The 27,771-nt window shown below is 51.9% G+C and overlaps 1 protein-coding gene across 2 annotated transcripts; it reads left to right on the top strand.

Moving 5' to 3' along the window:
* Nucleotides 1-27,771, top strand: CKMT1A (creatine kinase, mitochondrial 1A). Of its 2 annotated transcripts, none has more exons than XM_084817824.1 (9): nucleotides 1-72; nucleotides 4,584-4,782; nucleotides 4,878-4,973; nucleotides 25,174-25,395; nucleotides 25,835-25,920; nucleotides 26,347-26,470; nucleotides 26,703-26,837; nucleotides 27,095-27,220; nucleotides 27,547-27,768. In XM_084817824.1, the coding sequence occupies exons 1-9, from the start codon at nucleotides 62-64 to the stop codon at nucleotides 27,661-27,663; spliced, it is 1,116 nt and encodes a 371-aa protein (XP_084673950.1). In that variant the 5' UTR covers nucleotides 1-61; the 3' UTR covers nucleotides 27,664-27,768. The 2 variants fall into 2 exon arrangements, with proteins under 2 accessions (XP_084673950.1, XP_084673949.1); XM_084817823.1 differs by lacking the exon at nucleotides 1-72 and adding an exon at nucleotides 1,979-2,207 and having other exon boundaries at nucleotides 27,547-27,771.

Below are 27,771 nucleotides of genomic sequence, written 5' to 3'. Positions count from 1 at the left end.
GCCTGGAGTCCCGAGGCCAGCGGCAGGCGAGGGTCCTCGGCAGGGAGGTGCTCGAGCTGCCATGCGTGTCAGGTCAGGCTGTGCAGGGGTTGCGCACAGAGCCCCTTCGCGGGCACAGCGCCCTTTCTCCTCCGTTCCCATCGCCTGAGGCCACTCTTGCGACATTCGGCCGGCGAAGCAAGAGGCCCCTGGCAGGCAATCAGAAGGGTGGTCCTCGTGGCACATCCGCTGGGAACTGGCTTCGCTGCCTGCCCACTTCCCCCGTGGGGAAGAGGGGGCGGGCCGGGCCATGCTGAGCCAGCAGCCGGAGGGGCCCTGGCACAGTCTGGGAGGCCTCACCTGTGCAGCAGCTTGGGGAAGCCGCAGGGGCAGCCGGAGTGTCTGGGACTGAGGTGGCGGCTGGAGGGGCACTCCGCCAGCTTAGCTGTGGCAGCTTTCCTTGTGGAAAAGGCGCCACATGGGCAAGCCCCCTGCCCACCTGTCTGCCCACCACCCCTCATCTGCAGGGGAAGCCCTGCTGTTATCTCCAATCCCAGGCTGGGGAAAACAGAGAGGATTCGTCTAGGGGCCAGAGGAATCCAGGAAGGCTCTATGAGCTGGATAGGTAACCTCTGCAGGCTGGATCAGGCCTGCGGGATCCTGCTATAGCCCCTCAGACAGCCTAACTGAAGTACAGGATTGCTTTGCAAAGGGCTTGTTCATAGCAACACTTTAAAAAAATGAAAACTGATGTCCATTTACTTCTTTTAGTGAACACAAGGCCTTAACTCACAACCACGAGTCCTCATGGAAAGATACCTTGGGATGACTGTCTTTGGAACTTTACCTAACCCTTTTCTCCTCCCCACATAAAGGGCCATAAATCTCTCTGCCCTTGTGCTTGATAAGCCCTTCCCTGTTTGGCTGCATTTATAGTCCAAACTGCGAATGTCATCTGAAATGACAAGACTTTCATTTGTTTGCTTTGGTGTGTTATGATACTTCTCGATAAAGGGGGGGGGGCTCACCCCTAATACCTGTGCCCACCCAGCACTCGCAGTCCTTCAGAGGAGGAGATTCCCACCCAGTGCCTTCCAGCCAGCTGCCTGGCGTAGCTCACGGCCTCCTCCTGCCGCCCCATCTCTGGGCTGCTCTGGGACGAGCACGGAAGTCCTCTGGAACCCTGGCGGGCGGCTCCCAGGCTCCACGCACTGGCTGCACCGGGCGGGCAGGCCAGAAGCGCGGCCACGGCCGAGGGGGACATTCCGCGCGGCGCCTCTGGGCTGGGTGCCCCTCCTGGTGTGTGCCCGGGCAGCGCAGGGCGCCGTCCCCCGGCCCCCTGCCACGCGAGACCAACCGACGGCTTCGACTTTGCCAGCGCTCGGTCAAGGGCAAAGCGGGAGGTCTCCCGGAGGAGGCCGGCTGCGTCGGGCCGGGAGACGCACAGCGCCCAGGCCAGCGCGGGGGCGCCCTGCTGGCTGGCCCACCCAGGCACACGCGTGGCGCGGCGGCAGGCCCCGGCCCTCGTCCTGGCCGGTCCCTCGGCAGGCGCGGCGGGAGGACGGGGCCGCGTCCCGGGCGCTGGCTTGGCTCGCCGTCCTGCCGGAGCGGGGGCGCCTGGAGGGCTGGGCGCGGCGCGGCGCGGCGCGGCGGCCCCTCGGCTCAGGAGTGGCCCGCAGGAGCTGGGCTTTGCCCCTCCGCAGCTGAGGCCACAGGAGCGGCCCGCGGGACTCTCCCGGACGCCCTCCGCGGCAGCCCGGCCCGGCTTGCCGCCGGCGCCGGGCCAGGGGGCAAGCGGGCGCCGCTGAGGCCGCGCAGAGCGCCCGCTGGCCCCCGCGGACCGCAGACCCGGCGCGGCTCCCGGCCGGCCGGCCGGCGCTGTCCTCGCATTCGGGTGCTGAAGCCGCTCCCAGGGCGCCGGGCGGGCCGGAGGGCGGGGCCGGGCCGGGCCGCGCCGGGCGGCGTAATCCCCGCGCCGCTCCCCTCCCCCGCCAGCAGCTGCATGCGCGGCGCGTCCCCGCCGGCCTCGCTGCGCGAACTCGCCGCCCGCCCTGCGTCGTTCCCCGCGGCAGCGCCGGGGCCAGCATGTTCGCCCGCGTCCTCTCCGCCCGAAGATCCGCCAGCCTCCTGGCCCTGGCGGGCGCCGCCGGCTCGCTGGCGGCGGGATTCCTCCTCTCCCGAGACTCGGTGGGCGCCGCGATGGCCAAGCGGCGCCTCTACCCGCCCAGGTATGGCTCCCGAGGCGGCCCGGGGTGCCCGCGGCGGGGCGGCGCGGCAGGGAGAGCCCGCGCCGGGCTCCCTTGGCTGCCGGGCGGGCGCGCCCGAGGCTCGGCGAGGGGGGCATTCCGACGAGGCTGGCTCCAGGCCCAGGGAAGGGCCGCGGGGAGCGCGGAGGCCGGGGGGCCCTGGTGGCGGGCGAGGGTCGAGGCAGCAGCGCCCTCCGGGCTCAGCCCCGAGCTGCCCGGAGGCGAGAGCCGGGGGGCGCTGCTGCACACAGGGCGTGTCCTGCCGCCCGCTGCCCGCACTGCCGCGTCGAGGCCAGGGGGCCTCACGGTGCCCGTGCCCGGGAGCGGGGAGGGCGGCGGTGGCGGCGTTCGCGTCCTGCCTGGGCCGGGCGTTCAGCCGGTGCCCTGGGGCGAGGCACGGAGGCGCCACGCACCAGAGGGGACCTTCTCTTCTTGCGTGCTCTGGCTCTGGCTCTGGCTGCGGCGGCCTGGCGAACCCCGTGGGAGCGCCTCCCGCCCCGATCACCCGCTGGCTGCATCCACATCTGGGAGGCGAGGTGCCCCCCGAGGAGGCACAGAGTCTGGGACTGCAGCACTGGGGCGGAGGGGGGACACCGGGGGCTCCCAGGCTGCTTCTGAAGCTATTTGGGGGTTCAGCACCTCGGATAGCTCCTTGAGAATTCTGGCTGGTTCTGACTGAAGCCCAGAATGGCCCCACCGAAATGGGACCCACCAGCCCCCACTGCCCCCCTCAACACAGGGCAAGCAGTTCCGGCCTCATCCTGCCAGCCCTTGGGAATGGGCTGCTTCCCAGAGAAGCCCCCCAGAAACACTCCTCCAGGAATGGAGGCCAGACCAACTCTTCAAGTGTGTGGGGGGGAAGGAGTGGCAGCAGAAGCGCCATGGGATTCAGGGATCATTTTGAGATTCCAGAGTGCCAACAGACAGCAGCAGCGTGGGCCACGGAGCGCAGCCCCCCTCCCAATGCTGAGTTTGGCAGCTGCCCACAAAATGCCCTCCCAGAGGCCCCTTGAGGATGGGGGCTCCAAGGAGGAAAGTGGACACCTCACAGGACACCTGCCTTGGTACTCAAAAGTCAGCCTCAGGCAGCAAAGCTTCACCTGCTGAAGTGCTGCCTGTCATATAGCTCTGTTTCCTGTCTCTGTCAGGGAGACCCAGGCCCACGGCACTGCTGTCTGTGCTTAGGCCAGCCAGGCGAGGCCAGGCACAAGAGGCATCCTGCTCATGGCAGGATTTGTTCTCTCTCTGAGATGGTGCTGGCAGCCCTTCCGTCACCACCCTGGCTGCACGCTGGGGAAAGGAGGAGCAGCTTTTCCGAACCATGGTCTCTCGGGGAGGGGGCAGAATGCCCCTCCCACAACAGCAAGCCTCCAAAATCCCCCCTTGCAATCTCCAGGGGAGGTCAGGAAAGGCTCAGAGCCCCTGTAAGCTGGGAAGGAGGCCATGCGACAGCTGCTCATGCAGCGGATTAAGGACAGCATCTCCTTAATGCAATGAACTCCTCCAGCACGGCGTGGGGCCTGTGGGCTGCTGTGGCTGCGACTGCCAATGGGGGTCACTCTTGCGCAGCTGCTCCAGTCACGAACATGGACAGGATGAGGGTGGGCGTTTGCAGAGGGAGCCATACCAGGCCCCGTGATCAGAGAAGCACTAGGAGGCAGGCGTGGAGGAGAGGCCCCAGTTCAGCCTCATCCCAGTTGGTGTACCGCACTGCCTGAACACAGTGACTGTGCAAAGCCCAGACGGGAGCCCCACAAGAGCTGGAGCCCATGGCCACAAAGTGAAGATAAGAATGGGGAAAGCAGACCTTCTGCTGTGGCGTCAGCATCCAGCGTCTGACACTGAAGCCACAGAAAAATGTCTGCACACCAGGATTGTGCTTGTGTCTCCAGAGCCCAGAAACAGGGACACCTCCCACTCTTCGGTTCTCCTTGCTGCAGGTCAGGGAGAGGGGAGACAAAGGGCAAAGAGCGGCAGGGAGAGCCCCATGGCACACCCAGCCAAAAGCTTGTTTTCCGTGTCAGGGCTCAGCTGTGCTATATATGAATAATATTACTATATTATTCTCTGTGGACATGCAGACTGAATTTTTAAAGAAGAGTTAGGGTTAGTTCCGCCACTGAGTTCCACCTAAAGCAAAATTCAGGGCAAACCTGGAGGATCCTGCTGTGGCGAAGCATCTGTGGGGAGAAGGTAAAAGAACCACAGCTTGGAAATTGCTTGGTACTTACAAGGAAAACCCATCTGACTCTCTCTCAAAACACCAGGGAAACCCATCCAAAGGTGAATATGTCATGACAAAGAGAGCTGTGGGTTTCACCCCACCCCTCATCCTTCCCCTTCCATCCCCCTGCTCAGTGCTGAGTACCCAGATCTGCGCAAACACAACAACTGCATGGCCAGCAGCCTGACGCCAGCCCTCTACGCCCAGCTGTGTGATAAAGCCACCCCGAGCGGCTGGACTCTGGACCAGTGCATCCAGACCGGGGTGGACAACCCTGGCCACCCCTTCATCAAGACTGTTGGCATGGTGGCAGGAGATGAAGAGTCCTATGAGGTGAGTGCTGACAGAGGCGGCCGGCCTTCCTTCCCTGCCCCCATCCTGCCACCCCTTCAGCTGGTCACTAAGCAATGACCCTGTCATGGCTCCAGGTCTTTGCAGATCTGTTCGACCCGGTGATTGAGGAGCGGCACAACGGCTACAACCCCCGCACCATGAAGCACCCCACGGACCTGGAAGCCAGCAAGGTATGCAGAGCTTGAAGCACTCCAGGGAGGAATCCTGGCAAGACCGAGGGGGCTGCCCAGTCTCCTTGGCAGAGCCCGGCTGGTGCACAGGCCTTCCCTGAAAGAACCGGGGGAGCAGCCGCGCAGCCCTTCTCTCCGGTGTGATTACCCTAGATAAGAAGCAGGAGGGCGCAACCCAAACTCAGCTTTGGGCCAGCCCCAGTCACACTGAAATGTCAAGGAGAGGGTCCTCCACAAGATGGCACACGATTGCCTCCTGTCCAGCGCTTGATTCGGCAGGAGATACCCTTAAGGGCATGTGTTCACACCAAGAACAGCCAATGCATGTGGAAATATAAGGAACTGGAGTTGTGCACTCCACAGCACATTTTGTGTTGCCACAAAGCCCACACCCACACCTCCTGGAGACTGCCCTCTGCGAGATGGCATGCAAGCACAGCTAGCCCAATGCTTTTTGAGGGCCAGGACACTGTCAGACAGGTTTCCCCATTCCAACAATATCCAAAGTAGGTACAAATAAGTAAGAAACTGCAGCTTTAGGCTGACCCGGAGCTTATTCGTTTCAAGATGCTTTGACAATTATTGATAGAGGGTGCCGTGCCTGATGGTATCTGCCTTGCACCAAAACAAAGTATTGGGCTGGATGCAACTCTGTTCTGTGCCATCCAAGAGAGGACACCCTCCTTGACATTTGAGTTTATGATTTGGGGGTGGCCCAAAGCTGAGTTTGGGATGCACACACCCCAGCTTCTTATTTGTAACTGTAATCAAGGGTAATCACTCTTTAATGAGAATTGTACAAAATGCAGAGGAAGATTGTGGATCTCAAAGGCGATATTTCTCCAGGGTTGGGGCTAAATGAGACAAGGTAGGTCAATGCTTGCTTTGGGGTGAAGGCGCATAGGAACTCTACTTATTAAGCTTACTGACTGAGCTCTATTGCAAACTTCAGTGCAAATAAGGAACTGGAAATGAGTAACCAATTCCAGCATTGTGGTGTTGGGAGAAGGGTTTCTGTTGATTAGGCCCAAGGAACATTTGGAGAGAAGCCAAGCCTGTGCAAAAGAGATGCCCTTCCCTGGAACCAAAGTGCTGGTGCATAATAGATTTAAAATGTCACAAAGCAGCTTTTAAATAGACGGGAAGCAAATGGGAAGCGTGGAACCTCTGCCTCCAGAAAACCCACCCATAGCAAACAGTGCTGAGGATGGAACTATTCCAGGTCATCCAAATGGGGATAGGGCTGGACGGGTGTCCCCCAACCTTTGGGGGGCTGTGAACATATTTTGATTTTTGAGAAGTGTTGAAGGCATCATCAGAAAATAGCTGCCCTCATGGGTGTGGGTCACAAAATGGCTCCCATGGGGTGTGGGTAATCACAATATTTACTACTGAAGAACACACCCATTTCATAGAAAGGCAAACTGGTGAGGTTAGAAGACAAATACACCCCTTTGAACCCCCCCTCCCGCCCCCAGTTTTCTGCTCCAACAAAACACATTTCACAGAAAGGCAAACCAATTTTGCCCAAACACCTCAAAATAAATTCTTGTAAAAGTCCCTCAGTTTCATTTCTTCAAAATAGGGAGATTACCCCCAAACCATTTCCACCCCACACTGCCAACACACACAAAAACACACTGTCTCAGGATCACCCCATTTAAGAAGACCCTCCCTGGATTGCCTCTAAACTCCCCTCCCTCCCCCAACACCCACAGTTCATCTGTCACACGAACAGCCCACCCTTCCCCAAGGCCAAACCCCACCTGCTCCCCACTGGCTTTCTCAAACCTCTCAGTGGCATCCCCAGCCCTTTCTTCCCCCTCCCACCCAACTTGTCCCCATGGAGCTGCACTCTGGTGCAGACTCTTCCACAGAAGTGCCCTGGGTGACAATGCCGTCGTCCCCCAGATCAGATTGCTCAGGGTGATCTTGAGATGGAAAACCAAGTCAAACGAGGAAGGGTTGTAATAATGGGTGACTGCAATTACCCCCACATTGACTGGATAAAGGCATGTTCCAGTCAAGACAAACAGGTTAAATTTCTTGCTGCCCTAAATGATTGTGCCCTAGAACAGTGGGTCATGGAACCAACCAGAGGGGAGGATTTAATCGTAAGTGGAAACAGTGATCACAGTGCTATCAGAATTAATATACATTTCAGTGGAAAATTGCCAAGGAAGTCCAACACAGTCATATTTGACTTCAAAAGAGGAAACTTCTCTAAAAGAGGGATCTGGTAAAAAGGAAGTTGAAATGGGGAACCAAGAGGGTTAAATTCCTTCAAAATGCTTGGAGGTTACTCAAAACTACAATAATAGAAGCTTAGCTAGAATGTATACCACAGGTGAGGAAAGGTAAAACCAATCCCAGAAGTCACCGGCATGGTTAATGAGCAGCGTTAAGGGAGCTACTAGAGAAAAGAGAGCTTCCTTCAGAAAATAGAAGTCTTGCCTAAGTGAGGAAAACAAAAGGGAGCACAAGTTTCCACAAAGGAGATGCAAGCAGACAATAAGAGATGGGGCTGGGGGGAAGCGTTCTGAAGAGCATATCACTAAGAACATCAAGGCCAACAATAAATAATTGTTTTAATATATCAGAAGCAGGAAACCAGCTAGGGAGGCAGTTGGACCGTTGGATGACAGTGGAGCTAAAGGAGTACTGAAGGAGGACAAGGAGATTGCAGAGAAGCTGAATGAATTCTTTTCATCCATCTTCACTGCAGAAGACATAGGACAGATACCTGTGCCTGAACCGATGTTTTCAGGAAGGGAGTCTGAGGAACTGAGGCAAATAGGGGTGACAAAAGAGGAATTTCTCAACCTTATTGACAAATTGAAAGTTAATAAATCACTGGGTCCAGATGGTATCCAACTTGGAGTTCTTAAAGAACTAAAATATGAAATTGTGATTTTCTAACAAAAAAAATGTCCCTAACAAAAAAATGTCCCTAAGAGCAGCCTCTGTACCAGAAGACTGGAGAATGGCCAATGTAAGACCATTTTTTATAAAGGGATCCTGTAATGTAGGAAATTACAGGCCAGCTTTATATCAGTTCCGAGTAAATTGGTTGAAGCATTATTAAATATAAAATTAGTATGCGTATAGGACAAGCCCTGCCAAAAAAGAATCTCTCTCTCTCTCTCTCTCTCTCTCTCTCTCTCATCTATTTATTTATTGAATTTCTTAATCGCCCATCTGACTGGTCACCTGGCCACTCTAGGTGATGTACAGCAATACAACTGTTTTAAAACTATAACATTCTACATTAAAACATCATATTTCTAAAAATACCCTAACCCACCCCAAATGCCTGCCTGAACAACCACGTTTTTAATGCATGGTGGAAGCTCATTAAAGAGGGGGCATGGTGGAGTTCCCTAGGGAGGGAGTTCTACAGAGTGGGGGCCACCACAGAGAAGGCCCTCTCTCTCGTCCTCACCAGCCTAGCTATCCTGGCTGATGGGACAGAGAGAAGGCCATCCGAGGCTGATTTTGTTGAGCAGCCTGTCTGGTGTTGCTGGAGGCACTCCTTAAGATAGGCTGGGCTGGAACCATATAGGGTTTTAAAGGTCAAAACCAACACCTTGAATTTGGCCCGGAAAACAACTGGGATCAACATGGCTTCTGCAAAGGTAAGTCATGTCTCACTAACCTTTTAGAGTTCTTTGAGAGCGTCAATAAACATGTAGATAATATATAACATGATTTGGTAGAGTGATTTGGTACTTGGATTTCCAAATGGCTTTTGACAAACCCCTCACCAAAGATTCCTGAGCAAATTTAGCAGTCATGGAATAAGAGCACAGGTCCTCCTATGGATCACTAACTGGTTAAAGAACAGAAAGCAGAGAGTAGGAATAAATGGTACATTCTCCCAATGGAGGAAAGTAAACTGGGAGAATGGGGAACAAAATGGCAGATGCGGTGCAATGTAAGCAAGTGTAAAGTGATGTTCATTGGGGCAAATAATCCAAACTTCAAGTATAAGCTGACAGGATCTGAGCTAGTGGTGACCAACCAGGAAAGAGGTCTTGGGGTTGCGGTGGACAGCTCAGTGAAGATGTCAACCCAGTGTGCGGCTGCTGTAAAAGAGGCAAACTCCATGTTAGGCGTAATTAGAAAAGGGATTGAGAATAAAACTGCCAACATCATATTGCCCCTTTACAAATCTATGGTGCAGCCACACTTGGAATGCTGTGTCCAGTTCTGGTCACCGCACCTAAAAAAAGATATTGTAGAGCTGGAAACAGGGTGGAATAGGGCAAATAAAATGATCAAGTGGCTGGAGCAACTCCCCTATGAGGGATGGTTACAACAGTTGGGATTGTTTAGCTTGGAAAAAAAGGAGGGTAAAGGGAGACATGATAGAGGTGTACAAAATTATGCATGGTGTGGAGAATGTGGATAGGGAGGCATTTTTCTCCCTCTCTCAAAAGACTAGAACCCAACGGGATCATCCCATGAAGCTGACTGGGGGGAGATTCAGGACAGATAAAAGGAAGGGCTTCTTCACACAGCGTATAGTTAAACTATGGAATTCGGTACCACAAGACATAGTGATGGCCACCAATTTGGATGGTTTTAAAAGGGGGTTGGACAAATTCTTGGAGGAAAAGGCTATCAATGGTTACTAGTCCTGATGTGCTACCTCTAGTATCAGAGGCAGTATGCTTATGTACACCAGTTGCTGGAGAACATGGACAGGAGGGTTCTATTGCACACATGCCCTGCTTGTGGGTTTCCCATGGGCATCTGGCTGGCCACTGTGTGAACAGAATGCTGGACTGGATGGACCCTTGGTCTGATCCAGCAGGGCTCGCCTCATGTTCTTAAGCATATTGACACCATATGACATATCCCTTCAGTCCATGGCCTCTTTCCTGTTGACGGTGGAACTTTACACCAGCCCCAGAACTGGTGCAAAGAATTTCCCACCTATTGAATTCAATGAGAGGAGGGAAATTAAAAATAGCTACCCCCCCCCCGACCACTGCCCTGCCAGCATCTCCATGATAGAGCATGGGAGAGGTGTAACCCAGCAGCCAATCACAGCACACCACCACGAGTATATAAACCCCACACAGGGAGACCATCACCTGGCTGGCAGGGGACGCGGCACAGGGCTCTGCTGCTCTGGCCTCATGTTGTACCCACTGAGAGCTCACAAGGAGGAACTCTAGTGAGGGGAAACAGGGAGAAAGGGTGCTTTGCCTGCAAAGGGAGTACCTTACACAAAACAGCCTGTCTCCAGAATGCACATGAAAAGTTGAGCACATTGCTGATGCTTCTCTGGCTAGGATCCTGACAGGTGTCTTGCCTTGGGAGTCCAGACACAAACTCCCAACACTGAACTCCACTCCTACACCTGTGGGTGCTGGGACAGAATGCCCGTTACCGGCAAGCCAGGGGAGGAGGAGCACATGCTGTGATGCAGAAGCACCGCGACTGTCTCCATGTCTCGCCCTGCCCCCTTTTGCGATGTACGGATATTGTGTCTTGTCTGAACTGTACTTCTGCAACTCTTCCTTGCAACACCAGGGAGCAGCGTCCCACCACACGGGGGAGGCACTCATCCCCATATGCCAGTACATTCAGTGTTGGCTGAGGCCGGCCACTCCACGCCAAGCACTGCTACCATGGGCCAAACCCTCATGAACATTTTTGCTTTGCAGGATCATAGCCCAAATGCACGAAGCCCACATAGCTTCCCTACAACCCTTGTGGGGAAATATATGCACAGTCACGGCAGTCTAGGCAACCCACACAATTGTTGTTCAGTCGTTCATCGTGTCCGACTCTTCGTGACCCCATGGACCACAGCACACCAGGCCTTCCTGTCCTGCGCTCTCTCCCGGAGCGTGCTCAAGTCCATATTCATTGCATCGGTGATGCTATCTAGCCACCTCATACTCTGCCATCCCCTTCTTGTGCCTTCAATCCTTCCCAGCATCAGAGTCTTTTCCAGGGAGTTTTCTCTTCGCATTAGGTGGCCAAAATATTGGAGCTTCAGCTTCAGGATCTGTCCTTCCAATGAGCACTTAGGGTTGATTTCCTTTAGGATGGACTGATTTGACCTCCTTGCAGTCCAGGGGACTCGTAAGAGTCTTCTCCAGCGCCACAGTTCGAAAGCATCGATTCTTTGGCACTCAGCCTTCCTTATAGTCCAGCTCACACAGCCATATGTTGCTACTGGGAAAACCATAGCTTTGATCAGACGGACCTTTGTCGGCAAGGTGATGTCTCTGCTTCTTACTATGCTGTCTAGGTTTGCCATAGCTTTCCTCCCAAGGAGCAAGCGTCTTTTAATTTCATGGCTACAGTCACCGTCTGCAGTGATCTTGGAGCCCAAGAAAGTAAAATCTGTCACTGCTTCCATTTCTTCCCCTTCTATATGCCAGGAAGTGATGGGGCCAGATGCCATGATCTTCGTTTTTTTAATGTTGAGTTTCAAACCAGCTTTTGCACTCTCCTCTTTCACCCTCAACAAGAGGCTCTTGAGATCCTCTTCGCTTTCTGCCATTAGGGTGGTATCGTCTGCATATCGGAGGTTGTTGATAATTCTCCCAGCAATCTTAATTCCGACCTCTGATTCATCCAACCCGACATTTCTCATGATGTACTCTGCATATAAGTTAAATAAGCAGGGCGACAATATGCAGCCTTGTCGTACTCCTTTCCCAATTTTGAACCAATCAGTTGTTCCATGTCCGGTTCTTACTGTTGCTTCTTGACCCTTGTACAGGTTTCTCAGGAGACAGGAAAGGCAGTCCAGTACTCCCATCTTTTTCAGAATTTGCCAGAGTTTGTTGTGATCCACACAATCAAAGGCTTTAGCATAGTCATTGAAGCAGACATAGACGTTTTTCTGGAATTCTCTTGCTTTCTCCATGATGCAGCGAATGTTGGCGATTTGACCTCTAGTTCCTCTGCCTCTTCGAAACCCAGCTTGTACTTCCGGTAGTTCTCGGTTCACATGCTGCTGAAGCCTAGCTTGTAGGATTTTGAGCATAACCGTGCAACCCTCATGGGGAAATATATGCATAATCACAGCAGTCTAGGCATCCCACATAATAGTGAGGTATAAGCGTGGGCTGAGCGCCAGGTGGTGCCACTCCCTCTCCTCTCCCACTCCCTCACTAAAACTGCCTGTGTAGCAAAGACATACTTGTACCAGGTAGGCTCCTCTATCCTTGCATGCTCCAGGTCAGACAGCTGTGCAACAGGCGAATGGGTTGCTAGCATGCAGCTGTGGCCAATCTACACAAGTGTTTTCTCCCAGTATTGTAATATCTGATTCATGCACAGGGCACATGATGCACACCCCAACCCATGGCCCTGTCACTATTTCTCCCTCACTATTCCCTTTTTCTGAAACTGCTTTTACGACGTGTTTTTTGGTGCTTGCCATTTCTGTGCACTACATATGTATTCCAGTCTAGTGGCATTGTAACACTTGCACCCCCACCCATATCTTTCCTCCCCTCCCGTGATAGGATCTACACTTCCTCCTCCTCCTTTCGCCCCCTGCTCTTTGTTCACCTTGCTTTTCATAGGATTTGCAGACAGGAAATCTGTGTTGTTTTTTTGTGGCTAGTTTTCACTGGGTACCTATACATCTGAGCAGCAGTGAATAAACACACACTTTATTTTAAAACTTCCATTCCTGCACAGCAGTGAAGGTCCACATGTAGTTGATGTTTGTATGTGGCTATGTCTCACTGCACATCTAGGCAGCTGCACAGCCATGAATAGCCGCGACTTGTTTTCAGCCCTCCAGTCCTGCGCGAGCAGCAGCAGGTGGAAGTGGCAGCCGGCCTGCCCATCCATCCAGGAGCTGCAGCACAGTACCGCAGCTTGCAGCGCACGCACACTGCCAGCACAAATGGTGAAACGCATGGGGCTGTTCAGGCTCCCCCTCCCCCCGCAATTACGGCGCTGCGCATTTCTGCGTGGCGCTCGGTCGCATCATAAGCACTGTGAGACAGCGCTGTACTCATTGTCAGAGCAGCAGTTGCGTTTTGGAAAAATACCGAGTTGAGGCTTGGGTGGGCTACCAAAACAAAAACGAGTGGCTTCTTTGGCTATGTTCAGAGAAGGAGAAGAAGAAAAAGATAGGGGGGAAATGGGGGGTGTTAACAGGTGATAGTGAGAAGGGGCAATTATTAAATTCCTAGTTTGCCTCAGTTTTCTCCTGCAAGAGGAATTGTGTTTTAACTGGGAAAGTAGGACCAATGATATGAGGAGGGACTTGCAGGCCATGAAAGGTAAGGAGATAGCACCTGGCTGCTTTAAGTGAGTCCAGCTCTCTTTGTTGTTGTTCAGTCGTTCAGTCGTGTCCGACTCTTCGTGACCCCATGGACCATAGCACGCCAGGCCTTCCTGTCCTGCGCTCTCTCCCGGAGCGTGCTCAAGTTCATATTCATTGCATCCGTGATGCTATCTAGCCATCTCATCCTCGGCCATCCCCTTCTCCTTTTGCCTTCAGTCTTTCCCAGCATCAGGGTCTTTTCCAGGGAGTTTTCTCTTCGCATCAGGTGGCCAAAATATTGGAGCTTCAGCTTCAGGATCTGTCCTTCCAATGAGCACTCAGGGTTGATTTCCTTTAGGATGGACTGATTTGACCTCCTTGCAGTCCAGGGGACTCGTAAGAGTCTTCTCCAGCACCACAGTTCGAAAGCATCGATTCTTCAGCGCTCAGCCTTCCTTATAGTCCAGCTCTCACAGCCATACATTACTACTGGGAAAACCATAGCTTTGATTAGACGGACCTTTGTTGGCAAGGTGATGTCTCTGCTTCTTACTATGCTGTCTAGGTTTGCTATAGCTTTCCTCCCAAGGAGCAAGCGTCTTTTAATTTCATGGCTACAGTCACCGTCTGCAGTGATCTTGGAGCCCAAGAAAGTAAAATCTGTCACTGCTTCCATTTCTTCCCCTTCTATATGCCAGGAAGTGATGGGGCCAGATGCCATGATCTTCGTTTTTTTAATGTTGGGTTTCAAACCAGCTTTTGCACTCTCCTCTTTCACCCTCAACAAGAGGCTCTTGAGATCCTCTTCACTTTCTGCCATTAGGGTGGTATCATCTGCATATCAGAGGTTGTTGATAATTCTCCCAGCAATCTTAATTCCGACCTCTGATTCATCCAACCTGGCATTTCTCATGATGTACTCTGCATATAAGTTAAATAAGCAGGGTGACAATATGCAGCCTTGTCGTACTCCTTTCCCAATTTTGAACCACTCGGTTATTCCAGCTCTCTAGGGCCAGATGAATCACATCCCCAGGTGCTGAAGGAGCTTGCCGGTGTTATTTCAGAGCCACGGTCCATGACCATTTGAGAATTCTTGTATAATGGGTGAAGTACTGGAAGACTGAAGTCAGTCAAAAGTTGTCACTGTTTTCAAAACTGAGGAAAGGCAGATCCAAACCAGTCAGGCAAAATTCTAGAACAGATTATCCAGTGGTCAATTTGGGAGCATCTAGAAAAGAATGAGAACTATACAGGAAAGATCTTAATGTCCCTGATAGCCATGATAGTGCAGTCACTGAACGTGAGCCAGACATCCTAGAGAGTGAAGTCAAGTGGGCCTTAGGAAGCATTACTAACAACAAATCTAGCGGAGATGACAGTATTCCAGCTGAGCTATTTAAGATCCTAAAAGATGATGCTGTTAAAGTGCTGTACTCAATATGCCAACAAATTTGGAACACTCAACAGTGGCCACAAGACTGGAAAAGGTCAGTTTACATCCCAATTCCAAAGAAGGGCAACGCCAAAGAGTGTTCAAACTACTGTACAGTTGTGCTCATTTCACATGCCAGCAAGGTGATGCTCAAAATCCTACAAGCTAGGCTTCAGCAGTATGTGAACCGGTGACTGTAGCCATGAAATTAAAAGACGCTTGCTCCTTGGGAGGAAAGCTATGGCAAACCTAGACAACATAGTAAGAAGCAGAAACATCACCTTGCTGACAAAGGTTTGTATAATCAAAGCTATGGTTTTCCCAGTAGCATTGTATGGCTGTGAGAGCTGGACTATAAAGAAGGCTGAGCGCCGAAGAATCGATGCTTTCGAACTGTGGTGCTGGAGAAGACTCTTACGAGTCCCCTGGACTGCAAGGAGGTCAAATCCTATGTGGTTCATGGTGTTTCTCAAGGCTACAATCCAGGAGGTGACCAGATTGGTTCACTGAGGTCCTTGGCTCCTACTATAAATTCTTCAGCAACATCTCAGCCTGCTCAGACAACTTACTTAAGCACTGGTTTAGATTCTGTGTCCAATCCTGCTTATGTGAACCAGAATTCTTGCCTTCCACCAGCTGGAACAGTTCCATATTCTCAACAAATGGGCATGCCTATGGATATGCTAGCCTACCAGAACACTGCATCTAGTTTGCCTCAAGGAGCATGCTATCCAGCAGTTCTACCTCATTCACTTTCACAACAGCAAACAAATTACCATCAGCAGCCTCTGCTGTGAAAATACAGAGTCTGTTCCTGAAAACAGTCCTGGATGTTGCTGACCCTTGTCATTTAATTGTTCCTCCATTGGTTTGAGAGGATACTTCTGCACAAGGGAAAAGACAAGCAATTTCAAAGCAAAAGTTAATTCAAGTTTAACTGTTTTTCCGCATAGTTGTTTAAATAAGGGGAACTGCTAGCGTGTATGTGTGTGTGTGTTTAAAGCCTTCAGATCCTGGCATATGTAGTGTTCTCTCTCCTCCCAATGAGGCCTTTCTAAAGCAACTTTTTCTTGTAACAAGTTGCATAAGAAGCTTTGAAAGCAAGTTTATATATGCATCTTTTCCTGTTCTTTCCAGACTTTATTAATGCCATTGTTTTTATGGAACCTTTGAATTTGAAGTGCTATCCTGAAACCCAATTTATTTAGCTAATTTGCTTTTCGGTTTGCACACCTGCTAGATCATCTTAACAGATTGCATTTTATGATCATACAATAAAGCGGTTGTGAACTGAGGAGAAGAAAACTTTGAATGACAGAATAAGTTAATGGCCTTTATGATTTCTGCCAGACTGGATTTCTTATTTGTGTTTCTCAGAAAGTAGTGCCGTTATTGCTGTGCAGTAGTTCGTATACCCTGTCTGAGAAGAGAGAGTCTGAGTGCATTTTTAGTATGTAAATTCATTTCCAAGCACAAGTTGCCCTGGTGGAACTTGTCTTTGCTGTCATCTTCTCTATCTGCTTTCATTCCTTGCTGTTATTGAATACTTATTCATATGAAAGAGAAGCCTTTCAACATTGAGAAGTCATGTTTATGCCATGGTTTATTCACAGCAGAGGTCCATGAACAGATTTCTTCTGGCCTTAACTAGTAAATACGTATTGTTAACAGTAAAAATAAATACCATGGAAATGTGTGGTTGTAGTGTTGTTCAGGGGTCAGGAAGACTTCCTATTCAGATTTCAAAAAACAGTAGAAAGCAAGGTTCTCTATTCTTCTGGTTACTCATTCATTTCTTGTTGCCCATTTATTTATGGAGCTATTTAACATAATCATCTGAACAGATACATTTATAGCTTACATATGGCTAACCTGTATACTGCTGATGAGAGTGGGTTGAGGAGGGGAATGAACAAATTATTTAGATAAGCAAAAGATGATACATGGAAATCTGAAGGTGTTTATACGTTGGTCTCAAGGTTTTCTCCAGTGTATGTTGCACAAATACATGCTTCTTCGAAGTAAGGTCTGTATTTGTCCCAATCGAACCTGAGTGTTGTCAAGTGGCCCCTTTCTCTTCCTATATTGGTTCTAAATAGGCTGTTCAAAAGCGTGGTGGTGGTGGTCAGATGCAATTTCATTTCGGACCAATATGTTGGGGGGGGGGGTTGTTCAGAAAAACTGTCTTGCTATCCATCCTCCATGCCGATCTATATATGCTTACATTCTTCTTGATGATTTTTAATTTCTTTTTTTTATCCAGTAAGATCTAGAATAGCAAAATGGGACATATATAAACAATTTATTTTCAAAAGGGAGAGGTAACGAGTGGGGTACTGCAGGGCTCAGTCCTGGGCCCAGTGCTCTTCAACATTTTTATTAATGACTTGGAGGAGGAGGTGCAGGGAATGCTGATCAAATTTGCAGATGACACAAAATTGGGCGGGATAGCTAATACTTTGGAAGACAGAAACAAAATTCAAAGTGATCTGGATAGACTGGAGTGCTGGGCAGAAAACAACAGAATGGCATTTAATAGGGACAAATGCCAAGTTCTGCACCTCGGAAAAAGAAACCAAATGCACAGTTACAAGATGGGGGATACGTGGCTCAACCACACTACAAGCGAGAAGGATCTTGGAATTGTTGTCGATCACAAGCTGAATATGAGCCAACAATGTGATGTGGCTGCAAAAAAGGCAATGCTGTTTTGGGCTGCATTCATAGAAGCATCGCTTCCAAATCCCGGGAAGTACTAGTTCCCCTCTACTCAGCACAGGTTAGGCCTCATCTGGAGTACTGTGTCCAGTTCTGGGCACCACACTTTAAGAAGGATGCAGACAAACTGGAGAGGGTTCAGAGGAGGGCAACAAAGATGATCAGGGGACTGGAAACAAAGCCCTATGAAGAGAGACTGAAAGAACTCGGCATGTTTAGCCTTGAGAAGAGAAGACTGAGGGGAGATATGATGGCACTCTTCAAGTACTTGAAAGGTTGTCACAGAGAAGAAGGCCAGGATCTCTTCTTGATCATCCCAGAGTGCAGGACACGGAATCATGGGCTCAAGTTACAGGAAGCCAGATTCCAGCTGAACATCAGGAAAAACTTCCTGAGTGTCAGAGCGATATGACAATGGAACCAATTCCCTAGGGAGGTGGTGGGCTCTCCCACACTGGAGGCCTTCAAGACGAGGCTGGACAGCCATCTGTCAGGGATGCTCTGACTTGGATTCTTGCATTGAGCAGGGGGTTGGACTCGATGGCCTTGTAGGCCCCTTCCGACCCTACTATTCTATGATTCTATGATTCTATGAAATCAGTGAATCCTAAAGGAAATCAACCCTGAGTGCTCATTGGAAGGGCAGATCCTGAAGCTGAAGCTCAAATATTTTGGCCACCTAATGCGAAGAGAAAAGTCCCTGGAAAAGACCCTGATGCTGGGAAAGACTGAAGGCAAAAGGAGAAGGGGACGGCAGAGGATGAGATGGCTAGATAGCATCACGGATGCAATGAATATGGACTTGAGCACGTTCCGGGAGAGAGCGCAGGACAGGAAGGCCTGGCGTGCCGTGGTCCACAGGGTCACGAAGAGTCGGACAATACTGAACAACAAGAAAAGAATGAGCTGATTACCAGGCACCAACATAGATTTGCTAGGAATAAATGATGCCAAACCAATCTTATCTCTTTTTTTGGTAGCTACTAGTCTAATAGATCATGGGAATGCCACGGACGCAGTATATCCCGGGACGGCCGGCGCGTGGGCCGCGGGGCCTCGCGCGCCTCCCGCCCAGCCCCGCCGCCGCGCGTGCCGGCCCGCAGCGCGGAGCGCCTCCCCGACCGGGCGCGGGGGCGCCGCCTTGCCCAGCGGCGCCGCCCGTCGAGGCGCGCCGAGGGCGGGGCACACGGGGCGCCAGCCGGGCCCGTCGGCGGGCGCGGCCGCTGGAGGCGGCCGGGGGCTGGCTGGGCGCCGCGGCCCGCGCCCTCCTCCTGCCCCCGGGCTCGGGCGCGCCCCGGCCAGAACCCGGGGCGAGCGTGCGAGCTGCAGGGCGAGAGGCGCCCCGGGCGCGGCGTGCCCCCCTTCCGTGTTTTCCGCGCAGCGGGGGGGAGCCCGCCGGCAGCCTACGCGAGGGGTCCCCCCTTTCCCGGGGGCGGGGCGCTGCCTTTTCTCCAAGGCCCGGCAGCTGAGAGGGTTTTTTCCTGAGCAAAATCTGGCCTTGTGGAGCATTTCTCATTTTCTGTGAGCAAGATCTGGACGCTGCTAGTCATTCCCCCCCCCCCCCCCCGAGCAAGATCTGGTGGCTGTGGGTCATCTCTCGTTCAACTTTTCTGGCAAGATCTGGTGGTTGCAGTGTGGTGGTTGTGGGGCAGGAGCATCTTTTCTGAGCATGACATTGCAGCGGGCTTGAGAAACGTTCATCAGACCCATTCCTGCTTCCTGTCCCAAGCCCCCTGCTGTGTCTTGCTCTGGCAAAAATGCTGCTGCCCCACGGCCACATCATGCTCAAAAAGCAAGCAAGCAAGCAAGAAAAGGTGTGCATCTGTGGGCGTGCTTAGGTGGGTCTGGGGTTGCAGGAAGATAGCTCTGGACTCCTCCTTACAACTTCGTTGGGTTCGTGATTGCATGGAGGAAGAGCGATGGATGCCCCGTTGCTTTGGCGTACGAGAATTTGCTGTTGCTGGCCCTTGGCGCTGTCTCCGCTGACCTGCTCCCTGCCCCACCAGTCTCATTGCTGTCACAGGAGCTGCCGCGGAGTATGTCTTGATTTCAGCAAAGCATTTGACCAGGTTTCCCATGATGTCCTTGTTGACAAGCTGGTAAAATGTGGGCTGGATCCACCACTGTTTAATGGATCCACAGCTGGTTGAGAAACTGTAGCCAATGCTGCAGGTAGGGGTGTACGAAACCCCGCTTACCTGGCTCTGCCAGGTTCCGCAGGTGGGGGGAGGTGACCTGTTCCTCCCCCCGGAATCCTCGACAGGGGGGAGGCAATCCATTCCTCCCCCCGGAATCCTGCCCGGCTGGCTCCGCTCTGCAGCCAGGCTGCAGAGCTGCCAGCCAGGCCAACCCGCAGCAGGGCCTCCAGCCGTTGCTGGGCTGGTGCAGAAACAAATGGCGTCCTGTGTAGGGGATGCCATTTGTGTCCCTATGCTGGCCTGTGATAGGCTACGTAAATATTTATGTAGCCTATCACGGCTAAGGCGGGAACGCAAATGGTGTAGGGAATGCCATTTGCATTCCTCCCCCCCCGGAATCCTGCCCGGCTGGCTCCACTCCGCCATTTGCGTCCCTGCTTTAGCCGTGATAGGCTACGTAAATATTTACATATCCTATCACGGGCTGGCGTAGGGGCGCAAATGGCTTCTCCTACACAGGACACCATTTGCATTCACACCAGCCCGGCAGCGGCTGGAGCTCCAGCTGGCCGCGGAGCAGAACCCCCTATCGAGGATTTTGGGGGGAGGAATGGATCACCTCCCCCCACCTGTGGAACCCAGCAGAGCCAGGTAAGCGGGGTTTCATACACCCTATGCCATTTGCATTCCCGCTTTAGCTGTGATAGGCTATGTAAATATTTATGTAGCCTATCACAGCAAAAAAAAAGGGAACGCAAATGGCAGCTACGGCGGCCGCCATTTGCATTCCCTTTTTTAGCTGTGATAGGCTACGTAAATATTTACCTAGCCTATCACGGTGAAAAAGGGAATGCAAATGGCGGCCACTGTAGCCGCTGCCATTTGCATTCCCTTTTTTTTGCCGTAATAGGCTACGTAAATATTTACGTAGCCTATCACAGCCTTTGCAGGGATGCAAATGGCGTCCCTGCGTTAGCCATGATAGGCTACGTAAGTATTTACGTAGCCTATCACGGCCATTCCAAAGATGCAAATGGCGGCTGCAGACGCAGCTGCCATTTGAGGAGCACTGGAACGGCCGACCAAGGTAGGCTCCATTCCGGGCCCATTTCTCAGGGTGGGGGGGCCGGGGGGCTTCGTTCCGCCAGATTTCGGGGGGGCTGAATGCGCTGGCATTTGGCCTCACCAAGATCCATGGCAGAATTTTCCACCATGCCTAGCTGCAGGGCTCTGTCCTAGGCCCTGTGATGTTCAACATTTTTATAAGTGACTTGGAGAAGGAGTAGAGATGCTTATCAGGTTTGTAGATAAGATGAAGTTGGGAGAGGTAGCTAACACCATAGAAGACAGAATCAAGATTCAAAATGAACTTGACAGGCTAGAACGCTGAGTTCAACAAAATGAAATTCAACAAAGATGTAAAGTCCTGAACTGAGGTCACAATCAAAGGCACAAGGAGACCTGGTTTGGCGGAAGTACATGTGAAAAAGATCTAGGTGTCTTATGGATGACAGGCCAAATGTGAGTGAGCTGTTGCTTAAAAAGCTAATTCATCTTAGACTGCATTAACAAGAAGCATAGCACCCAGATCAAGAGATTCCATTCTATTCCACACTGGACAGGCTAATCTGGAGTACAGTGGGGTTCTGCCACATTTTAAGGACACTGACAAACTGAAGCATGTCCAGAGAAGGGCAATCAGGATGGTGAGTGGGCTGGAAACCAAGTCCTGTGAGGAATGTTTGGAACAGCTGGGTATGCTTAACCTGGAGAAGATTAAGGAGACATGATAGCCGTCTCCAAATATCCGCAGTGCAGGGCTGTTGCGCAGACAGCCAATCATGGTGAAAATTGCAGGGAACCCTACTGAGGAACAGCCTAGGTGTGTCCTTGTCACTGCTGATGCTCACAGGATGGGCCTCCCTCCTGGACCACATGGAATGTGGTGTGGGTTGGATCCTGTACCTGTGGAAGAGTGGCCTGCAGAGAGCAGGAAGAGCCACAGAGAATAGCAACCCATCGTCAGTCTCTGGAGCACATCTGCCCTGATCCTGGATACACAGGAGGTGTCTGTGGGGAGTGAGAGGGTGGGGCCCACCTGAGGGTGCCCCGCCCAGGGCGACAGTGAAACCCTGTGTCTGAGTGACTATTTGCATTTCAGCAGGGGGCCTGGCCCTTGCCTACAGGCAGCTCACCGGCTGTTACAGCGAGGAGAGTGTTACAGTAATACAATTCAGACAAGACACCATAATCCCACTTGGCAGACCATTGCTGCCGTTCTTCTTGAAGCCTGGTTGCTGCTCTCCTTGCCTCCCCTGCACGGGCTGCTCTGTCCTGAACATTGTCTGGCTCCAGGCAGAGCAGTGTTAGCAACATGCTGGAGTTCCCATGCGTGTTCTGGAGCCGGGCTATTTGGTCTCCCTTTGCATGTGAAGCTCCCTTCTCTCTGTCTCCCATCAACAGTGTTCCCTCTTGTGAGCTCCAAGTGTGCAAGGCATGGGGCCTCAGAGATATTGCCCCAAGCTGCACTTCCTGTCATCTCTGTAACAGGCTCCCTCTGTGGGGTTTATGTACTGGTGGTGGTGTGATGTGATCGAGTGTTGAGTTACACCAGCCTGCCCCAACCCAGGGCCCTCTAGATATTTGGACTACCACTCCCAGCATTCCTGAGCATTGGCCCTGCTCACTGGGACTGATGGGAGTTGAAGTCCAAAACATCTGGAGGACACCAGCTTGAAGGTGAGTTACACCATATCCTGTGTTGTAACATGGTCAGGTTGGTTGTCGCCACAGGGGAGCTATTTTTAACCCCCAAACGCTTTCCTTCCATCAAATAAATGGGCAGGAAATTATTTGCACCAGATCTGGGGCCAGTGCAGATATACCACTGAGGGGGCACAGCTGTGCATCGTGGGTGTGGGTGTGTTCTCCCTTGGTAACACCCGCAATGCCGGCTGAAGAGCCCCACCCACGGAGTGCCTCGCTGGTGGCGCTGCCACATCACCAGCTTCTCTTGCATTCCGCCAGCCCAGCAGGGCTTCCTCCAGTTCTTAAAGCCACTTAGTCTGTGGATCTTCTGTATAGGATTGCAAAACTAGGATTTTTTTAAAATATATTTTTATTTATTTTATCTTTATAAATGAAATATACAATACCAAACATACCAACGATCTGATCAATTCTAGAATTTCCCAACAATACAATATTCTGATGAGGACACCATAATAACAAAAAGAGAAGGAAAAAGAAAGGAAAAAGAGGAAAAAAGGCAAAGGGAGGAGGAAAGGAGGTGAGGAAAAAGGAAGAAGATTCTTTCCCCTTCCCCCCTCCCTCTCCCTCCCCCTTAAAGAATTAAATTTAAACTCCAATACCCCCCAGCCTCCGATGCCATTCTATTTTACAAACTATATCTATAACCTCAACAATCTTACAGTTTAATAACCCTTACATTTCAATATCATATCATCAATCTTATATCCAAGAAACAGGTCTACAGTTCATTCCCAGTAGCCTAGATGATGATGATGATTAGTAATAATAATTTTAAAAAAGGAATATAGTGTTATAATAATAAAACTTAAAATAAACCTTCAACAGTCAGTAATATATTTTATATTTTATACTAAATATATAAGTACACATTGTACCCTCAAACAATTAACTTAAATACAGCATACCATATCTATTTTGAAATAAAAAATATAAAGAAAAGCAAGAAAAAACAAAAGATGAAAGAGAATAAACAAATATATATATAATCATTTATCTTCTGACCTAGCCTGGATCATGTAGACTAAACAGTTAACAAAGCTTGTTTAAAGATTCCAGTTCATGGCGTTGTAACAGGAATCTCGTGTATTTTTACGTTCAGCCATGCCTCCGCCATTTCAGGATTTATAAACTTCTTCATCTGACCTTCAGACACGATACAAAGTGTAGCAGGATATTTTAAGTAATATTCTAAGTTCATTTGTTTTGCCATATTTTTTGCTTTGATAAATTGCCTTCTTTTATTCGCCACCTCTTTGATGTAATCTGGAAATAACATATCTTGTTTCCAGGAAAGGCTTCCACCCTCTCTTGCCAAACGCGGGATATAATTCTTTGTGGAGACTTTTGTAAATTGGACTATGATGGTATAGGCAGTCCCTTTTGTATTGGCACAAGAAATGCCTGCTCAATATCAAGTAAATAATCAGATGGGATAGGGAGTATCTCATCCGAAAGTTTATCCACAAAAATAGGCAATTTTACATCATTTGACAGATTTTTAATCCCAATAATACGTACATTGGAACTTCTCGTGAAGGCCTCCAGTTGAGAAATTGTCAGAGGTATTTTTAAAACAAATTTGTGTCGAAGTTGCATTCCCTGCTACTCAGTCTTCTAGCTTGTTAATTCTTGTCTCCATTTTTTGCCATGACGCATTAATTAAATCGAAGGCTCCTTGCAAGGCAGTGATGGAATTTTGGATTAAATCCAACCTTCTGGCTTGCTCCGTAAATTGCGAAGATAAAGTCTTTATCTGAGTAACTAATTCCCCTATATCTTCTGTTTTCGAAACTTTTGACACAGGAGGTATGGGGGGAGTTGGCGGTGAAGCCATCCCCTTTCTCCTCCTTGGTGCATTCATGTTTCTCTCAAACAGATCTTACAGGTCCTCAGATGTTCTCAGATATTAATATTTCTTAAATCATCCCACAGGAGTTGTTGATATTTCTTGAAGCATATATTATGGAACACGTCAGCCCTGTTTTCTCCTATGAAATAGGAGTCTCATCACAGCTTTTTGCATTGGTAAAGCTCTGGGGAGATAATCCTGGAATCCAGGCCCCCCACTATCTTGAGGGGGTTACTTTTCTCCAAGATGTTGTCCAGATGCCACCTTGCCCCCCCTTTAATTCCAGGGGGAAGATGAAAAGGTTTTTCAACCTTTTAAAAAGCTGTTTGAGAAAGCTCCCATGGGAGAACCCAAGGGAAGCTGCCAGAGCGACATCAGTTCCAACCAGAAGTCAGGATTGCAAAACTAGGATTGAGCTTTATAACATTTTGCAGGGTGTGAAGAAAGTGGATAAGCATAGTTTCTCTCCCCATGTCATAAGAGTAGAATTCAGGGTCATACAATTAGTCTGGCAGTAGATTCAAGACAGAAAAAGGAAGGACTGCTTTATATAAAGCAGAAGTAATTTATGGAATTTGTTTCCGCAAGATGTGAACATGACCAGTATCTGAGATGGCTTCACAAGGGAGTTAGACAAACTGATGGAGAAGCCTATCAACAGCTGTTAGCCACAATAGCGAAATAGTCCTTTGCAGTTCACAGGCAGCAAACCTTTGAATAGCAGATGGTGGAAAGAACCAGGAAAGGCCATTTTCAACTTGATGCCCTCTGTAGGAGCATCTGGTTGGCCACTGGAAGAAAGGGGTTTCTGGACCAGGTGTGTGGAACCACCTTGGTCTGATCCAGCAACGGTCTCCTTCTCCTGGTCCTGGGTACTCCTGGTGGCTCACCACTGCCCTCTTTGCTAGGTCTGAGCCCCATCTGCCTGAGCCCGTGTGGACTGGGGAGGTTCTGCCCAGGTACACCTTTCCTCCCGCCCAGTGTTTGCTTCATTGTGTACTCCACCCCACATCCCTGGGGTGCCTTTTCTTCCCCAGATCAAGGCTGGCCACTTCGATGAGCGCTACGTTCTGTCATCGCGTGTACGGACAGGCCGCAGTATCCGCGGCCTCAGCTTGCCTCCAGCTTGCACCCGAGCTGAGCGCCGGGAGGTGGAGAAGGTCACCGCGGACGCCCTGAGCGGCCTGACGGGGGACCTCGCGGGCAAGTATTTCCGCCTCAGCGAAATGACAGAGAAGGAGCAGCAGCAGCTCATTGATGTGAGTGGCCGGGGTCGGGGCATGCGCCGCACTTGTGCGCGGGGCCTGCTTGGGCATGAGCTGCTGCCAGCCACGCGGCAGGCGCGGCAAGCCCACTGAGCGGCTGTCCCGGGGCGCTTGACTGGGGAGCAGGAGACCAGGCTGGCAGATCACGACCTCCTCCCCACCCCCGCCCCTGCCCGGCACTGCAGAGCAATGGTGCTGCTTGCCCCTGGGATTTCAGCAAGGCACCACGGACCACTTCTCACTCCCTGCCTCCGGCTCAGCCCACCTCGGCCTTCCCTCATGCTGCCACTGGCCGGGGCTGTGCCCCGGGGCTCGCTCCTTCGCCCGTCCGGGATTCACTCAGGCGCCAGTCTCAGTCCTGCCTGGAGGTCCTGCTGTGGGATCCCGGGATAAGCTGGCTGCGTGTCACCACCTCTCCTTTTCCCTTCTTCAGGACCACTTCCTCTTTGACAAGCCTGTCTCCCCTCTGCTGACAGCAGCAGGAATGGCTCGTGACTGGCCTGATGCCCGAGGAATCTGGTATGACTTCTGCTGGCTTCCCTGGCTGGGCTGGGCTGTGGAGGGGCTAACAGGCCAAGGGTCCCCACCCCCGCCCAGGCGCCCTGGGAAGGCAGTGGCCCAGCAGCCCTGCTTGCCAGCTGCTCTGGCCGGAATGCAACGCGCCTGGCTGTGGATCAGCGGTGGAATGGGCACAGGAAGCAGCAGGGGCACAGCTGGGCCCCCCGCGCCCCCGACCTGCTGGTGCCCTGGCAGACGCAAACTGAGCCAGATGGCGTTCAGACCAGGCCAGTGGAGAGCTGCCCTCACACAGGAGGAGGGTGTCTCTGGAAAGCCAGGCTGTCGAAGTTCTCAGAGTGATGTGTGGGGGGAGCCCCTGCCGGGAGCAGGGCTGTTCTGGAGTCTGCCCCCGTGTCCTGCCCCGTAACGATCAGCCCCTCCATTCAGGCACAACCATGAGAAAACCTTCCTGATCTGGGTGAATGAGGAGGACCACACCCGTGTCATCTCCATGGAGAAAGGGGGCAACATGAGGAGAGTCTTCGAGAGGTTCTGCCGGGGCCTGAAGGAGGCGAGTACGCCCTCCCCCCTCGCCCTCCCCCAGGCTGTCTGCATCCCAGCTGTCATGGAACTGGCCCTGGGCCACCCTGCTGCTCTGTGCTGCAGGCATTGGAGCAGCTGGGTGGGAGTAGGCTGTGCAGAGGGGTGCATGGGTGGGATGCCGTGGACCAGCGGAGGGATCCCGTCCAGGGCCTCCGAGACAAGAAGGCCTGTTCAGTGCTGTGCTCTTCCTGTGCGTGCAGGTGGAGCGCTTGATCCAGGAGAGGGGCTGGGAGTTCATGTGGAATGAGAGGCTGGGCTACATCCTGACATGTCCATCCAATCTTGGCACTGGGCTGCGTGCGGGGGTGCACATCAAGCTGCCGCTGCTGAGCAAAGTAAGGGCTGGGGAGAGGAGGGGTCCTGGGTACCATGACTGTCCTGCTGGACTCCTAAAAAGCCACAAAGGCCTCATGGTCCTTCCCAGGATGGTTTAAGCCCCAGGGAGGACATTTCCTGTCAGAGTCCTGGCCTTAACCTCCCATGGCTATAAAAGGGGCCTCTGGCCAGCCCCTCCGCCTGACCCCTCCCAGCTGCAACTTCCTCCAGTCTTTCACAGCACTGACATCTGTAATCCCCCCCCCCACTTCTGCAGGACAGCCGCTTCTCTAAGATCCTGGAGAACCTGAGGCTGCAAAAACGCGGAATGGGGGGAGTGGACACGGCAGCCACAGGGAGCACATTTGACATTTCCAACCTGGATCGCCTGGGCAAATCAGAGGTACCCATGGGGAGTTGGCATTGCTGGGCACAGACTATGGTGTGTTGGGGGCATGGGTGTCTGAGCAACCACACAGTCATGAGTGTAGGGAAGGAAGCATGAAATGGGGCATACAAAGGGCCATGGAGCAGAGGAGGCCACTACCTTTACAGCTTGTCGGAGGGAGCGGGGCGTGTGCTAGACACAGCAAGGTAAGATCAGAGCAACTGCACTTAGCAGTGGGATGGATCAGAGCGCAAGGCAGCAATGGTCAGTGGGAAGTCGGCCAAGGGTCTGCTTCGTCCTTCCCACCCCGTCAACATTGCTGGTGTTCCTGTCCCTGCTAGGTGGAGCTGGTGCAGCTGGTGATAGATGGGGTAAACTACCTGATTGACTGCGAGCGACGCCTGGAGCGAGGCCAGGACATCCGCGTCCCATCCCCTGTGCCGCAGTTCCGCAGCTGAACCCAACCAGGCCCGGGGCTCCACGGGACGCCAGCACATGTGCCCTCCTGTAGCACTGCCCTTGAAGCACTGTATCTGTCCCCATAAACCTCCAGCTGTTCTGACATC

This window comes from Heloderma suspectum, chromosome 11, assembly GCF_057233095.1.
Source record: "Heloderma suspectum isolate Gila_16-S chromosome 11, 16-S_ref, whole genome shotgun sequence".
Lineage (NCBI taxonomy): Eukaryota > Metazoa > Chordata > Lepidosauria > Squamata > Helodermatidae > Heloderma > Heloderma suspectum.
The sequence above is the reverse complement of the archived record's forward strand: the minus strand, read 5'-3'. Positions and strand labels throughout refer to the sequence as shown.

Excerpts from the sequence above, each read along its gene's own strand:
- CKMT1A (XM_084817823.1), top strand. The coding sequence starts at position 2,065 with ATGTTCGCCCGCGTCCTCTCCGCCCGAAGATCCGCCAGCCTCCTGGCC. Across the intron at positions 4,974-25,173 it reads CGGACCTGGAAGCCAGCAAG|ATCAAGGCTGGCCACTTCGA; the intron begins GTATGCAGAGCT and ends TTTCTTCCCCAG. Across the intron at positions 26,471-26,702 it reads TCTGCCGGGGCCTGAAGGAG|GTGGAGCGCTTGATCCAGGA; the intron begins GCGAGTACGCCC and ends CTGTGCGTGCAG.